Genomic DNA, 16,260 nt, shown 5'->3' on the forward strand with positions numbered 1-16,260 from the left:
GTATATAACTGGTATATAACTGGTATACAACTGGTATATTAACTGGTACATTAACTGGTATATAACTACTGTATAACTGGTATATAACTGGTACATTAATGGTATAGAAGCGGTCCTAACTTGAGGTCTCCGATGAGGCTCTGGACCCGTCCGAACTTGAAGGCCTGCTGGGCCGTGTAGCGGTCAAACTGGAAGCGTCCCTGCAGGTCGCGGTGACGAAGGTGATCCACAAACGTCCTGATGATGGTTGTCATCAGGTTCTCCTCCACCATAAGCATCCGGGCCTGCAGCACACACACACACACACACACACACACACACACATTAATCCTCTGCTGATTAAAGGGCCGTTCCACTGATTGGACGGGTCAAAGGTCAGTTTACGGTCACCTTCATCAGAGACGACTGACATCACTTCCTGCTGATTAGATGATGAAGAGGAGTTAGAATGACTTCATCAATATGAACTGTAAACTATTGAAGGGTACTGACGGCGTTCCTCAGGGCTCAGTGTTCTCTACATTAACATATGCTGATTAAATGATTCTATATGCTGATGATTCACATTTATTTTGTTATGATGAAAAAGTTCATATCTGATAATCCTGTAAATCAAAGTTCTAGATGATAAATGATGCTGTAAAGAAATGAAGGTATATAAAGTCAGAATGGATGTGTATAATGACTGACTGAGTTAAAGAGGCGACCTTGAGGAACGACCTCCAGGCGGACAGACTGAACTGAGATAAAGAGGCGACTTTGAGGAACGACCTCCAGACGGACAGACTGAACTGAGATAAAGAGGCGACCTTGAGGAACGACCTTGAGGAACGACCTCCAGACGGATAGACTGAACTGAGTTAAAGAGGCGACCTTGAGGAACGACCTTGAGGAACGACCTCCAGACGGACAGACTGAACTGAGATAAAGCGGCGACTTTGAGGAACGACCTCCAGACGGCAGACTGAGCTGAGTTAAAGAGGCGACCTTGAGGAACGACCTTGAGGAACGACCTCCAGACGGACAGATTGAACTGAGATAAAGCGGCGACTTTGAGGAACGACCTCCAGACGGACAGACTGAGTTGAGTTAAAGAGGCGACCTTGAGGAACGACCTCCAGACGGACAGACTGAACTGAGTTGAAGAGGCGACCTTGAGGAACGACCTCCAGACCGACAGACTGAACTGAGTTAAAGAGGCGACCTTGAGGAACGACCTCCAGACGGACAGACTGAACTGAGTTAAAGAGGCGACCTTGAGGAACGACCGACTGGACTCACCAGCGACGGGACGGTGAATATTTGCACTTACAGTTCAGTGATGGAGAACTCACGGTCGTGGTCGTCAGTCACGTAGTATATCTCTAACAGCAGGAGAGAGAGAGAGAGAGAGAGAGAGAGAGAGAGAGAGAGAGAGAGAGAGAGAGAGAGAGAGAGAGAGAGGAGGTGGAGATGGAGGTAGGTGGAGGTGCAGGTGGAGGAGGGTACTCACCATGGTCGGGACGGTGAACAGCTGAACAGACAGCGAGGTCACTGACACCACTCGCTCGTGGTCGTCCTCCATAAAATCTGTCTGGAGGCGTCTGTAGTTCTATAGGGGGGGGGAGACGACATTTCAACTGTGGGGTCAGAGAGGCTAAATACGGCTAAATACGGCTAATACGGCTAAATACGTCTAATACGGCTAAATACGGCTAAATACGGCTAATACGGCTAAATACGTCTAATACGGCTAAATACGGCTAATACGGCTAAATACGTCTAATACGGCTAAATACGGCTAAATACGGCTAATACGGCTAAATACGTCTAATGCGGCTAAATACGGCTAAATACGGCTAATACGGCTAAATACGTCTAATACGGCTAAATACGTCTAATGCGGCTAAGTACGTCTAATACGGCTAAATACGGCTAAATACGTCTAATACGGCTAAATACGTCTAATGCGGCTAAGTACGGCTAATACGGCTAAATACGGCTAATACAGCTAAATACGGCTAAATACGGCTAATACGGCTAAATACGGCTAATACGTCTAATACAGCTAAATACGTCTAATACGGCTAAATACGGCTAATACAGCTAAATACGGCTAAATACGGCTAATACAGCTAATACAGCTAAATACGTCTAATACGGCTAAATACAGCTAATACGGCTAAATACAGCTAAATACGGCTAATACGGCTAAATACGGCTAAATACAGCTAAATACGTCTAATACGGCTAATACAGCTAAATACGGCTAAATACGGCTAATACAGCTAAATACGGCTAATACAGCTAAATACGGCTAATACAGCTAAATACGGCTAAATACGGCTAATACAGCTAAATACGGCTAATACGGCTAATACAGCTAAATACGGCTAATACAGCTAAATACGGCTAAATACGTCTAATACGGCTAAATACAGCTAAATACGGCTAATACGGCTAATACGGTTAAATACGTCTAATACGGCTAAATACGTTTTAAATACAGCTAAATACGGCTAATACGGCTAAATACGTCTAATACGGCTAAATACGTCTAATACAGATAAAGACAGATAAAGACAGATAAAGACAGATAAAGACAGATAAAGACAGATACTACCGCAGCGCCATCTAACGGCTGTTGAGTTTCACCTCTTTGCTTCTAGACACTTAATCAGGTGTGTTGATCAGGTGTGTTGATCCGGTGTATTGATCAGGTGTGTTGATCAGGTGTATTGATCAGGTGTGTTGATCCGGTGTATTGATCAGGTGTGTTGATCCGGTGTATTGAGCAGGTGTGTTGATCAGGTGTATTTATCAGGTGTGTTGATCCGGTGTATTGATCAGGTGTGTTGATCAGGTGTATTGAGCAGGTGTATTGATCAGGTGTGTTGATCCGGTGTATTGATCAGGTGTGTTGATCAGGTGTGTTAATCAGGTGTGTTGATCAGGTGTGTTGATCAGGTGTATTGATCAGGTGTGTTGATCAGGTGTATTGAGCAGGTGTATTGATCAGGTGTGTTGATCCGGTGTGTTGATCAGGTGTGTTGATCAGGTGTGTTGATCCGGTGTATTGAGCAGGTGTATTGATCAGGTGTATTGATCAGGTGTGTTGATCAGGTGTATTGAGCAGGTGTATTGATCAGGTGTGTTGATCCGGTGTATTGATCAGGTGTGTTGATCAGGTGTATTGATCAGGTGTGTTGATCAGGTGTATTGAGCAGGTGTATTGATCAGGTGTGTTGATCCGGTGTATTGATCAGGTGTGTTGATCAGGTGTGTTAATCAGGTGTGTTGATCAGGTGTGTTGATCCGGTGTATTGATCAGGTGTGTTGATCAGGTGTATTGATCAGGTGTGTTGATCAGGTGTATTAATCAGGTGTGTTGATCCGGTGTATTGAGCAGGTGTATTGATCAGGTGTGTTGATCCGGTGTATTGATCAGGTGTGTTGATCAGGTGTATTGATCAGGTGTGTTGATCAGGTGTATTGAGCAGGTGTATTGATCAGGTGTATTGATCAGGTGTGTTGAGCAGGTGTGTTGATCAGGTGTATTGATCAGGTGTATTGATCAGGTGTATTGATTACCTTGGCGAACTGGATGGCAAAGATCTTCTTGAATTTGAGGTCCATGAGGAGGCTGTTCATCAGCAGCTGGTGGTAGATGTTCCTTGCTCCTACAGAGAGACAGAGAGAGACATGAAAAGGTGTGGGATGGCTCTATAACTGAGTGTAAACATTTATATCTATATTTATATCTAGTAGTAGTAGTAGTAGTAGTAGTATTAGTAGTATTAATAGTAGTAGTAGTAGTAGTATCAGTAGCAGTAGTAGTAGTATTAATAGTAGTAGTAGTAGTAGTATTAATAATAGTAGTAGTAGTAGTAGTAGTATCAGTAGCAGTAGCAGTAGTAGTAGTATTAATAGTATTAGTAGTATTAATAGTAGTAGTAGTATTAATAGTAGTAGTAGTATTAATAGTAGTATAGTAGTAGTATTAATAGTAGTAGTAGTAGTAGTATTAATAGTAGTATAGTAGTAGTATTAATAGTAGTAGTAGTAGTAGTATTAATAGTAGTATAGTAGTAGTATTAATAGTAGTAGTAGTAGTAGTATTAATAGTAGTATAGTAGTAGTATTAATAGTAGTAGTAGTAGTAGTATTAATAGTAGTATAGTAGTAGTATTAATAGTAGTAGTAGTATTAATAGTAGTATAGTAGTAGTATTAATAGTAGTAGTAGCAGTAGTAGTAGTATAGTAGTAGTAGTAGTATTAATAGTAGTAGTAGTATTAATAATAGTATAGTAGTAGTAGTAGTAGTAGTATTAATAGTAGTAGTAGTATTAATAGTAGTAGTAGTAGCAGTAGTAGTAGTAGTAGTATTAATAGTAGTAGTAGTATTAATAGTAGTATAGTAGTAGTATTGTAGTAGTATTAATAGTAGTATAGTAGTATTGTAGTAGTATTAATAGTAGTATAATAGTAGTATAGTAGTAGTATTAATAGTAGTATAGTAGTAGTATTAATAGTAGTATTGTAGTATTAATAGTAGTATTGTAGTAGTATTAATAGTAGTATAATAGTAGTATAGTAGTAGTATTGTAGTAGTATTAATAGTAGTATAGTAGTAGTATTGTAGTAGTATAATAGTAGTATAGTAGTAGTATTGTAGTAGTATTAATAGTAGTATAGTAGTATTGTAGTAGTATTAATAGTATAGTAGTAGTATTAATAGTATAGTAGTAGTATTAATAGTAGTATTGTAGTAGTATTAATAGTAGTATAGTAGTAGTATTAATAGTAGTATAATAGTAGTATTGTAGTAGTATTAATAGTAGTATTGTAGTAGTACTAATAGTAGTATTAATAGTAGTATTAATAGTAGTATTAATAGTAGTATTGTAGTAGTATAGTAGTAGTATTAACAGTAGTATTAATAGTAGTATAGTAGTAGTATTAATAGTAGTATAGTAGTAGTATTAATAGTAGTATTAATAGTAGTATTGTAGTAGTATAGTAGTAGTATTAATAGTAGTATTAATAGTAGTATTGTAGTAGTACTAATAGTAGTATTAATAGTAGTATTAATAGTAGTATAGTAGTAGTATTAATAGTAGTATAGTAGTAGTATTAATAGTAGTATAGTAGTAGTATTAATAGTAGTATAGTAGTAGTATTAATAGTAGTATTAATAGTAGTATTAATAGTAGTATTGTAGTAGTATAGTAGTAGTATTAACAGTAGTATTAATAGTAGTATAGTAGTAGTATAGTAGTAGTATTAATAGTAGTATAGTAGTAGTAGTGACCTTTCCACATCTTGGAGTCGTTGAGCATCAGCTTGTCGACCATTGAGGAGTACTCTCCTTCTGGACCTTTCTGCAGGCCGACCTGACACAGAATCCTCCTCAGACCGTCTGGAACACAACAGGAAACACTGGTATGACACACAGACGCAGAGAGGGATTGTGGGTAATGAAGTCCAGACTCACCAGAGTACTGAATGATCTGTCCCAACCAGCTGAGAGCCCTCAGAGCGAAACACTGATGAGCAACAACAGACGAGTGCATCACCTGAACCCGGAGAGGCTTCGACTGGCGGCTGGTGTTCCTCTGGCGGGGGGGGGGGGGGGGCAGAGAGCAGCGGGGGGGTTAAACGGTTATTCAACTCCTCCTTCAGGTCAGCAGTGATGTCACACACTCACCACTATAACAGACTTGGCCTGGTCACAGAACTGGAAATCTCCGTATCGGACCGACTTCCTGCCCTGCAAAACACACACACACACACACACACACACACACACACACACACACACACACACACACACACACACACACACACACACACACACACACACACACACACACGCACACACACACACACACGTAAACCTTAGAGCATGTGATCTGATCACATGTGCCTCCTCCTCATGTTGTATATACACTGTGTGTATATATATGTATATATATATGTACATATATATACACACTGTATATGTATATATATGTATATATTTATATATATGTGCTGTGAGTACTGACGTCTCGGTCCACGGTGGTGGCGAAGCTGACGGCTTCTTTCTGGCTGCAGTTGACGGCTTTCTGCAGCGTGTAGATCACCTGCTCATACGTGTGGACTTCATCATTAAACAACATGCAGTAGTAGGTGTCTGCTCTGTCCCTGCACACGCACGCACACACACACACACAGAAGAAGTGTCAGTAAAACAGTATAAAGCACCCCTACAGGCTGCACACTTCATTACATAATAACACATTTATTAACATTAGTGTGTGTGTGTGTGCGTGCGTGCGTGCGTGCGTGCGTACGGTGGCTCCAGGCCTGCAGGCAGCTGGTCCTCCTGATCCCAGGTCAGCATGTCCACAGCGTACTTCAGGAGGATGGAGAAGATGCTGAAACCACGAGAGACCAGGTCTGCAGGCAGCAGGGAGACAGGATCCTGGAGAGACAGACAGCACTCCTTATACTGAGGGAGAGACAGGTACAGAGACAGACAGGTAGAGAGACACACAGGTAGTGACAGACAGACGGGTAGGTGTCTCACCTCCTCCGTGTCTCTGGTGGTGGCTGTAGTGTGTTTCTGGCAGTAAGGACCTTTCTTCCAGGCTTCAGCGTCTCCACAGTCACAGAACCCCCCCCCACCAGACGTCGTCATCTACAACAGATACACACGTTCTGTATATAAATATATATATATACAGCACGGAGCAACGGTCTGTTATACGTAGCAACGGTCTGCTATACGTAGCAACAGTCTGTTATACGTAGCAACGGTCTGTTATACGTAGCAACGGTCTGCTATACGTAGCAACAGTCTGTTATACGTAGCAACGGTCTGTTATACGTAGCAACGATCTGTTATACGTAGCAACAGTCTGTTATACATAGCAACGGTCTGTTATACGTAGCAACGGTCTGCTATACGTAGCAACAGTCTGTTATACGTAGCAACGGTCTGTTATACGTAGCAACGATCTGTTATACGTAGCAACAGTCTGTTATACGTAGCAACGGTCTGCTATACGTAGCAGCGGTCTGTTATACGTAGCAACAGTCTGCTATACGTAGCAACGGTCTGTTATACGTAGCAACGGTCTGCTATACGTAGCATATATATATACGTATATATATATATATATATATACGTATATATATACGGTATATAAACACATAGGAGACAGTGTGTGTGTACTCACCCTGTATCGATGTTGTTTGTGAACACTGCCGAGGAAACACTGCATGCACAGAACACAGGTCGGATCAGCTGCACACTCCCTAAACACACACACACACACGCAGACAAACAAACACACACACACACACACACACCTGGTTGGTTAATGCTTGTTTGTGTCTCACCTGCAGGAGTAGGTGTGTGTTACCTGTGTGTGGCTCAGGTGTGTGTTACCTGTGTGTCTCAGGTGTGTGTTACCTGTGTGTGTCTCAGGTGTGTGTTACCTGTGAGTGTCTCAGGTGTGTGTTACCTGTGTGTGTGTGTGTGTGTGTGTGTGTGTGTGTGTGTGTGTGTACGTGTGTGTGTGTGTGTCTCACCTGCAGGAGTAGGTGTGTGTTACCTGTGTGTCTCAGGTGTGTGTTACCTGTGTGTGTCTCAGGTGTGTGTTACCTGTGAGTGTCTCAGATATGTGTTACCTGTGAGTGTCTCAGGTGTGTGTTACCTGTGTGTAGCGCACCTGCAGCAGTAGACGTGTGTTATCTGTGTGTCTCAGGAGTGTGTTACCTGTGTGTGTCTCAGGTGTATGTTACCTGTGTGTGTCTCACCTGCAGGAGTAGGTGTGTGTTACCTGTGTGTAGCTCACCTGCAGCTGTAGGTGTGTCTCACCTGCAGGAGTAGGTGTGTGTTACCTGTGTGTAGCTCACCTGCAGCTGTAGGTGTGTGTTACCTGCAGCAGTAGGTGTGTGTTACCTGAGTGTGTCTCAGGTGTGTGTTACCTGTGTGTGTGTCTCAGGTGTGTGTGTCTCAGGTGTGTGTTACCTGTGAGTGTCTCAGGTGTGTGTTACCTGTGAGTAGCGCACCCGCAGCAGTAGGCGTGTGTTACCTGTGTGTGTTACCTGTGTGTGTCTCAGGTGTGTGTTACCTGTGAGTGTCTCAGGTGTGTGTTACCTGTGTGTGTCTCAGGTGTGTGTTACCTGTGAGTGTCTCAGGTGTGTGTTACCTGTGAGTAGCGCACCCGCAGCAGTAGGCGTGTGTTACCTGTGTGTGTCTCAGGTGTGTGTTACCTGCGTGTGTCTCAGGTGAGTGTTACCTGTGTGTGTGTCTCACCTGCAGGAGTAGGTGGGCTCTCCCACCTTGAAGACGTGTCCACAGAGAGGTGAGGGCTGGTTGTTCTCCTGCAGGAGGGCGAGGCCGGTGGCCGGCTCCTCCCCCAGCAGGAGCCACTCCAGAGGAGCGAGGAGGAGCAGCTGACAGGCCAGCTCTCCTCTCTGCTCCTCCCTCTGCTCCTCCCTGCTGCTGCCTCCGCTCGGACCCAGGCACAGGATCCTGGGGACATACGCCGCCAGGTGACCGTACACCTCCTGCTGCAGGTCGGCCGCCGCCAGCCATCGCTGAGGAGGAGAGACAGGAGGAGGAGAGACAGGAGGCAGAAGAGGAGGAGGAGGAGAGAGAGGAGAGGAGGAAGAGGAGGAGGAAGAGGAGGAGGAGAGGAGGAGGAGGAGGAAGAGAGAGAGGAGGACAGGAGGAGAGAGGAGGAGGAGAGACAGGAGGAGGAGGAAGAGAGAGAGGAGAGGAGGAAGAGGAGAGGAGGAGGAGGAGGAAGAGAGAGAGGAGGAGGACAGGAGGAGAGAGGAGGAGGAGGAAGAGAGAGAGGAGAGGAGGAAGAGGAGGAGGAGGAGAGAGAGGAGGAGGAGGAAGAGAGAGAGGAGAGGAGGAAGAGGAGGAGGAGAGAGGAGGAAGAGAGAGAGGCGGAAGAGGAGGGAGAGAGAGAGGAGGAAGAGGAGGAAGAGAGAGAGGAGGAGGAGAGAGAGGAGGAAGAGGAGGAAGAGAGAGAGGAGGAGGAGAGGAAGAGGAGGAGAGAGAGGAGAGGAGGAGAGGAGGAGAGAGAGGAGAGAGAGGAGAGGAGAGGAGGAGAGGAAGAGGAGGAGAGAGGAGAGGAGAGAGAGGAGAGAGAGGAGAGGAGGAGAGAGAGGAGAGGAGGAGAGGAGAGAGAGGAGAGGAGGAGAGAGAGGAAAGGAGGAGAGGAGGAGAGGAAGAGGAGGAGAGAGGAGAGGAGAGAGAGGAGAGGAGGAGAGAGAGGAGAGGAGAGGAGGAGAGGAGAGAGAGGAGGAGGAGAGGAAGATGAGGAGAGAGAGGAGGAGGAGAGAGAGGAGAGAGAGGAGAGGAGGAGAGAGAGGAGAGGAGGAGAGGAGGAGAGGAAGAGGAGGAGAGAGGAGAGGAGGAGAGGAGAGAGAGGAGAGGAGGAGAGAGAGGAAAGGAGGAGAGGAGGAGAGGAAGAGGAGGAGAGAGGAGAGGAGAGGAGGAGAGAGAGGAGAGAGGAGAGGAGGAGAGGAGGAGAGGAAGAGGAGGAGAGAGGAGAGGAGAGAGAGGAGAGAGAGGAGAGGAGGAGAGGAGAGAGAGGAGAGGAGGAGAGGAGGAGAGAGAGGAGAGAGAGGAGAGGAGGAGAGAGAGGAAAGGAGGAGAGGAGGAGAGAGAGGAGAGGAGGAGAGAGAGGAGAGGAGGAGAGGAAGAGGAGGAGAGAGAGGAGAGGAGGAGAGGAAGAGGAGGAGAGAGAGGAGAGGAGGAGAGGAGGAGAGAGAGGAGAGGAGGAGAGGAAGATGAGGAGAGAGAGCAGGAGGAGAGAGAGGAGAGAGAGGAGAGGAGGAGAGAAGGAGAGGAGGAGAGGAAGAGGAGGAGAGAGAGGAGAGGAGGAGAGGAGGAGAGAGAGGAGAGAGAGGAAAGGAGGAGAGGAGGAGAGGAGGAGAGAGAGGAGAGGAGGAGAGGAGGAGAGAGAGGAGAGGAGGAGAGGAGGAGAGAGAGGAGAGGAGGAGAGGAGAGGAAGAGGAGGAGAGATAGGAGAGGAGGAGAGAGAGGAGAGAGAGGAGAGAGAGGAGAGGAGGAGAGAGAGGAAAGGAGGAGAGGAGGAGAGAGAGGAGAGGAGGAGAGAGAGGAGAGGAGGAGAGGAGGAGAGAGAGGAGAGGAGGAATGATAAACAGGTTTAATAACTGGTAGCAGTGAGAATGTACCTGGAGTTTAACAGCTGAGTGTTTACAGACAGTAATGAACTCAAAGGTTGTTCAGGTGTTCAGGTGTTGTTCAGGTGTTCATGTGTTCATGTGTTGTTCAGGTGTTCATGTGTTGTTCATGTGTTGTTCAGGTGTTGTTCAGGTGTTCATGTGTTGTTCATGTGTTGTTCAGGTGTTCAGGTGTTCATGTGTTGTTCATGTGTTGTTCAGGTGTTCATGTGTTGTTCAAGTGTTGTTCAGGTGTTGTTCAGGTGTTCATGTGTTCATGTGTTGTTCAGGTGTTCATGTGTTGTTCATGTGTTGTTCATGTGTTGTTCAGGTGTTCAGGTGTTGTTCAAGTGTTGTTCAGGTGTTGTTCAGGTGTTCATGTGTTCATGTGTTGTTCAGGTGTTGTTCAGGTGTTCATGTGTTGTTCATGTGTTGTTCAGGTGTTGTTCAGGTGTTGTTCAGGTGTTGTTCAGGTGTTCATGTGTTGTTCAGGTGTTCAGGTGTTGTTCAAGTGTTGTTCAGGTGTTCAGGTGTTGTTCAAGTGTTGTTCAGGTGTTCATGTGTTGTTCAAGTGTTGTTCAGGTGTTCAGGTGTTGTTCAAGTGTTGTTCAAGTGTTGTTCAGGTGTTCAGGTGTTGTTCAAGTGTTGTTCAGGTGTTCATGTGTTCATGTGTTGTTCAGGTGTTGTCCATGTGTTGTTCAGGTGTTGTTCAGGTGTTCATGTGTTGTTCATGTGTTGTTCATGTGTTGTTCAGGTGTTGTTCAGGTGTTCATGTGTTGTTCAGGTGTTGTTCAGGTGTTGTTCAGGTGTTCAAGTGTTGTTCATTAGCGTTAGCATCAGCATTAGCATCAATATTAATATTATTATTATTAGCATTAGCATTAACATTATTATTAGCATTATTATTAGCATTAGCATTAGCATTAACATTAGTGTTAGCATTAGCATTAATATTATTAGCGTTAGCTTTAGCATCAGCATTAGCATTAGCTTTAGCTTTAACATTATTATTAGCATTAGCATTAGCTTTAGCATTAACATTATTATTAGCATTAGCATTAGCTTTAACATTATTATTAGCATTAGCATGAGCTTTAGCATTAGCTTTAGCATTAACATTATTATTAGCATTAGCATTAGCATTAGCATTAGCATTAGCATTAGCATTAGCATTAGCATTAGCATTAGCATTAGCTCGGTGTAGCAGCCTGAGCAGCTCTCTGTGCCGCAGTGTGTCAGCTGTCAGCAGCAGGTCTTATGGGTTAGTGTTATAGAGCTGGTATAGAGCTGGTATAGAGCAGGTATAGAGCAGGTATAGAGTTGGTATAGAGCAGGTATAGAGTTGGTATAGAGCTGGTATAGAGCTGGTATAGAGCTGGTATAGAGCAGGTATAGAGCAGGTATAGAGCAGCAGCAGCTCACCGTCGCGGTGTCTCTGGAGGAGAAGTTCAGGAACTCTGAACAGAAAGCAGAAGGAGACTCTCTGTCAGACTCCGCCATCTTTACTCCCTCTGCTGCTGCTGGACGAGGAAGAACCCGGAACCGGAAACCATCACCAGCTGAGGGGGCGGGGCCAGCTGTCAGACAGGACCATAGAAATACACTGTATAGATCATATAACCATACTGTATATAGATATTACCATAGATATACACTGTATAGATATAACCATAGATATACACTGTATAGATCATATAACCATAGAAATACACTGTATAGATCATATAACCATAGAAATACACTGTATAGATCATATAACCATACTGTATATAGATATTACCATAGATATACACTGTATAGATATAACCATAGATATACACTGTATAGATATTACCATAGAAATATACTGTATAGATCATATAACCATAGAAATACACTGTATAGATCATATAACCATACTGTATATAGATATTACCATAGATATACACTGTATAGATATAACCATAGAAATACACTGTATAGATCATATAACCATACTGTATATAGATATTACCATAGATATACACTGTATAGATATAACCATAGATATACACTGTATAGATATAACCATAGAAATATACTGTATAGATATAGCCATAGAAATATACTGTATAGATCATATAACCATAGAAATGCACTGTATAGATATAGCCATAGAAATATACTGTATAGATCATATAACCATACTGTATATAGATATTACCATAGATATACACTGTATAGATATAACCATAGATATACACTGTATAGATATTACCATAGAAATATACTGTATAGATCATATAACCATAGAAATACACTGTATAGCTCATATAACCATACTGTATATAGATATTACCATAGATATACACTGTATAGATATAACCATAGATATACACTGTATAGATATAACCATAGAAATACACTGTATAGATCATATAACCATACTGTATACAGATATTACCATAGATATACACTGTATAGATATAACCATAGATATACACTGTATAGATATAACCATAGAAATATACTGTATAGATATAGCCATAGAAATATACTGTATAGATCATATAACCATAGAAATGCACTGTATAGATATAGCCATAGAAATATACTGTATAGATCATATAACCATACTGTATATAGATATTACCATAGATATACACTGTATAGATATAACCATAGATATACACTGTATAGATATAACCATAGAAATATACTGTATAGATCATATAACCATAGAAAAATACTGTATAGATCATATAACCATACTGTATATAGATATTACCATAGATATACACTGTATAGATATAACCATAGGAATACACTATATAGGTATAACCATAGAAATATACTGTATAGATCATATAACCATAGATATACACTGTATAGATATAACCATAGGAATACACTATATAGATATAACCATAGAAATATACTGTATAGATCATATAACCATAGAAATATACTATATTGATCATATAAACATAGATATACACTGTATAGATCATATAACCATAGATATACACTGTATAGATATAACCATAGAAATATACTGTATAGATCATATAACCATAGAAATACACTCTATAGATAATATAACCATAGAAATACACTGTATAGATATAACCATAGAAATATACTGTATAGATAATATAACCATAGAAATACACTATATTGATCATATAAACATAGATATACACTGTATAGATCATATAACCATAGATATACACTGTATAGATATAACCATAGATATACACTGTATAGATCATATAACCATAGATATACACTGTATAGATATAACCATAGAAATATACTATATAGATCATATAACCATAGAAATACACTCTATAGATAATATAACCATAGAAATACACTATATAGATCATATAGCCATAGAAATACACTCTATAGATCATATAACAATAGAAATACACTATATAGATCATATAACCCTAGAAATACACTGATGAAGATGCACCATCTGCGGTGGACTATTCAAGAACGAGCAAGGCGTGAAGATTCACCAAGGCAAGTCCAAGTGTAAAGAGCAACTACAGCAACGCAAAGCAAGTAATACGACCCAGAGCGCTATCTCTGAGTTTGTTAGCACAGCTTGTCAGTCGGTGGAGGACCAGGGCCAGGAGGCAAACCACAGTGCCCCGGACCTCTCTGCTCAACCTGCTCAGAGCACAAGAAGAAGGGGTGAATCTGAAAGCCTCGAGGGCTTCGGGAAGGAGCCATGTCTGAATTTACCATCAGCAGCAGATCGCAGGTGGGCACAACTGGACAACGATCTATGCATCACCATGGATAACATTCTTAAAGGAGATGCAACTAAAAAGATAAAGACCATGGTGCAAGTTGTGTATCAGGCATGCCAAGATACCTGTGGGGTGAAGGAAAGCATAATTGTCAGGCCTCCAGCAGGTCCCAGTAGGAGGCAGCGCCAGATCACAGAATTGCGGAGAGAACTAAGGACACTCAAGAAAAAAGTGGCGGAAACCGGACGAAGGGGAAAAAGAGGCCCTGAACGAACTAAGCTCAGAGCTGCGGAAAAATTTACTCCAGCTTCGCAGGACAGAGTCAATCCAGAAAAAGCAGAATGAGAAGCGTCGACAGAGGAAAACCTTTTTTAACAACCCCTTCCGGTTCACAGCTGACCTCCTTGGAAAGCCTAAAAGTGGAAGACTGTTATGTTCTCAGGAAGAAGTGGAGGATAGTGTGGCAGCAGTACATGGTGATCCGAACAGAGACATTCCACTGGGGGAATGTCCTTCCCAGCTGCCAACACTTAGGCCACACACCCCTTTCAACATGGCAGATTTCACTCTTGACGAAGTAAGGGCAGGAGTGGAAAAAGCTCAGGCGGGAGCAGCTTCAGGACCGTCAGGCACGACTTACAAGATCTACAAAAACTGCCCGCAGCTACTGAAGAGGCTATCAAAGCTTTTATGGACACTCTGGAAGAAGAAGCAAGAACCCTGGCTGTGGTCACTCACTGAGGGCTGCTTTGTCCCTAAAGAGCTGAACTCACCAAGACTAGACCAGTTTCGAGAGATCTCCCTACTAGACGTTGAAGGGAAAATATTCTGGTCAATCATCGCTAAAAGACTAACATCTTATCTACTCACTAATGAGTATGTTGACACAAGTGTCCAAAAAGGAGGAGTCCCGGGGTACTCTGGATGTTTGGAGCATACATCTGTGATCAGCCAGGTCATCAAGGAAGCAAAAAGGAACAACAACACACTTTCAGTTGTATGGCTAGATCTCGCCAAAGCCTACCCAAGTGTACCTCACCAGCTGATCCGAAATGCATTGGAACACTACCAAGTACCATCAGAAGTAACCAAGCTTGTGATGTCACACATGGAATCGCTGAAGATGAGGTTCACCGTGGGAAATTTCACCACCAAATGGCAGAGGCTCGAGAAAGGCATCATGGCATGATGCACAATATCGGTGGTCCTGTTTGTAGCTGCCATGAACTTACTACTCAAAGCAGGAGGAATGCAGTGTAGAGGACCAAAAGCGGACGACGGTACAAGACATCCGGCCTGCAGAGCCTTCATGGACGATATTACGGTGATGACTCCATCGATCCAGGGAACATGGTGGATCCTGAGCTCGCTGGAGAAGATGGCTACATGGGCACAGATTCATTTCATACCAGAAAAATCTAAGAGCCTTAGTATCCTGAAAGGGAAGCTGACAAAAAACATCTTCAGTATTCAAGGGTCCGAGATTCCAACAATTCAAGAACAAGGACTCCGATGCCTTGGAAAGAACTATGACAGCACCCTGAAGGACAGCGGCAACCTTAAAGACACCACAGCCCAACTAAACATCTGGCTCAAGGCAATTGACAACAACCAGCTGCTTGGAAGGTTTAAGGTATGGTGCTTCCAGTATGGCATCATACCCAGACTACAATGGCCATTCCTGTTATACGACTTCCCCATGACTCAAGTGGAAGCAATGGAGAGACTGTGCAGTAAATTTGTGCGAAAATGGTTGGGTGTTCCCCCGACTCTCAGCTCGGTCAACCTGTACAGCAAGACCTCCAAGCTCTGCTTACCAGTCTCATCAGTGGTGGAAGAATTCAAAGCCACCAAGGCAAGAGCAGTCAGCACACTGCTACTGTCTGAGGATGAGAAAGTCAGACACGCCAACAAGACCGTCAAGTGTGGCAGGAAGTGGAAACCTCAGGAAGTAGTCAAGGAAGCTGAAGCATACTGGAAACATCAGGAAATCGTTGGGGTGGTTTGTCAAGAACGGTTAGGACTTGGAAACTACAACACCAAGACGTGGAGTAAGGCCAATGCCAAAGGCAGGAGAGGACTTGTGGTGCAGAGGGTCCGAGAGGCAGCAGAAGAAGACCGCCGCGTAAAAGCGGTAGGGCTTGCCTCCCAAGGACGGTGGACGCAGTGGGACCAGGCACTCGAGAGTTCGCTGTCCTGGAAGGAACTCTGGTGTACCGACCAGGGCAAGTTGTCCTTCCTCCTGCGGGCTGTGGCCGATCTCCTGCTAACCCCAAACAACCTAAAGATCTGGGGCAAAGAAGAGGATCCATCCTGCAAGCAGTGTGGAGCAACCCTCTGTACCCTGAATCACATCTTGACTGG

At 43.4% G+C, this 16,260-nt stretch overlaps 1 protein-coding gene across 5 annotated transcripts in view; it reads right to left on the bottom strand.

Annotated features, from left to right (window-relative positions):
• ubr2 (ubiquitin protein ligase E3 component n-recognin 2) overlaps nt 1–11,739 on the bottom strand; it is a 69,657-nt gene extending 57,918 nt beyond the window's left edge. For 4 of the 5 annotated variants that reach the window (XM_074647471.1, XM_074647470.1, XM_074647468.1 and 1 more), the window contains exons 1-12: nt 11,597–11,739; nt 8,289–8,572; nt 7,204–7,282; nt 6,552–6,662; nt 6,316–6,467; nt 6,028–6,166; nt 5,688–5,750; nt 5,475–5,595; nt 5,292–5,399; nt 3,571–3,659; nt 1,493–1,591; nt 121–284 (exon numbers count right to left, since the gene is read on the bottom strand). In XM_074647471.1, coding sequence (XP_074503572.1) covers nt 121–284; nt 1,493–1,591; nt 3,571–3,659; nt 5,292–5,399; nt 5,475–5,595; nt 5,688–5,750; nt 6,028–6,166; nt 6,316–6,467; nt 6,552–6,662; nt 7,204–7,282; nt 8,289–8,572; nt 11,597–11,674 — 1,487 coding nt within the window. In that variant the 5' untranslated portion in view covers nt 11,675–11,739. The remainder of the gene's footprint in view (nt 1–120; nt 285–1,492; nt 1,592–3,570; nt 3,660–5,291; nt 5,400–5,474; nt 5,596–5,687; nt 5,751–6,027; nt 6,167–6,315; nt 6,468–6,551; nt 6,663–7,203; nt 7,283–8,288; nt 8,573–11,596) is intronic. The other variant, XM_074647472.1, reaches the window with a different exon arrangement.
• Between the last annotated feature and the right edge of the window lie 4,521 nt (nt 11,740–16,260).

This window comes from Sebastes fasciatus, chromosome 9 (assembly GCF_043250625.1).
Source record: "Sebastes fasciatus isolate fSebFas1 chromosome 9, fSebFas1.pri, whole genome shotgun sequence".
Classification (NCBI taxonomy): Eukaryota; Metazoa; Chordata; class Actinopteri; order Perciformes; family Sebastidae; genus Sebastes; species Sebastes fasciatus.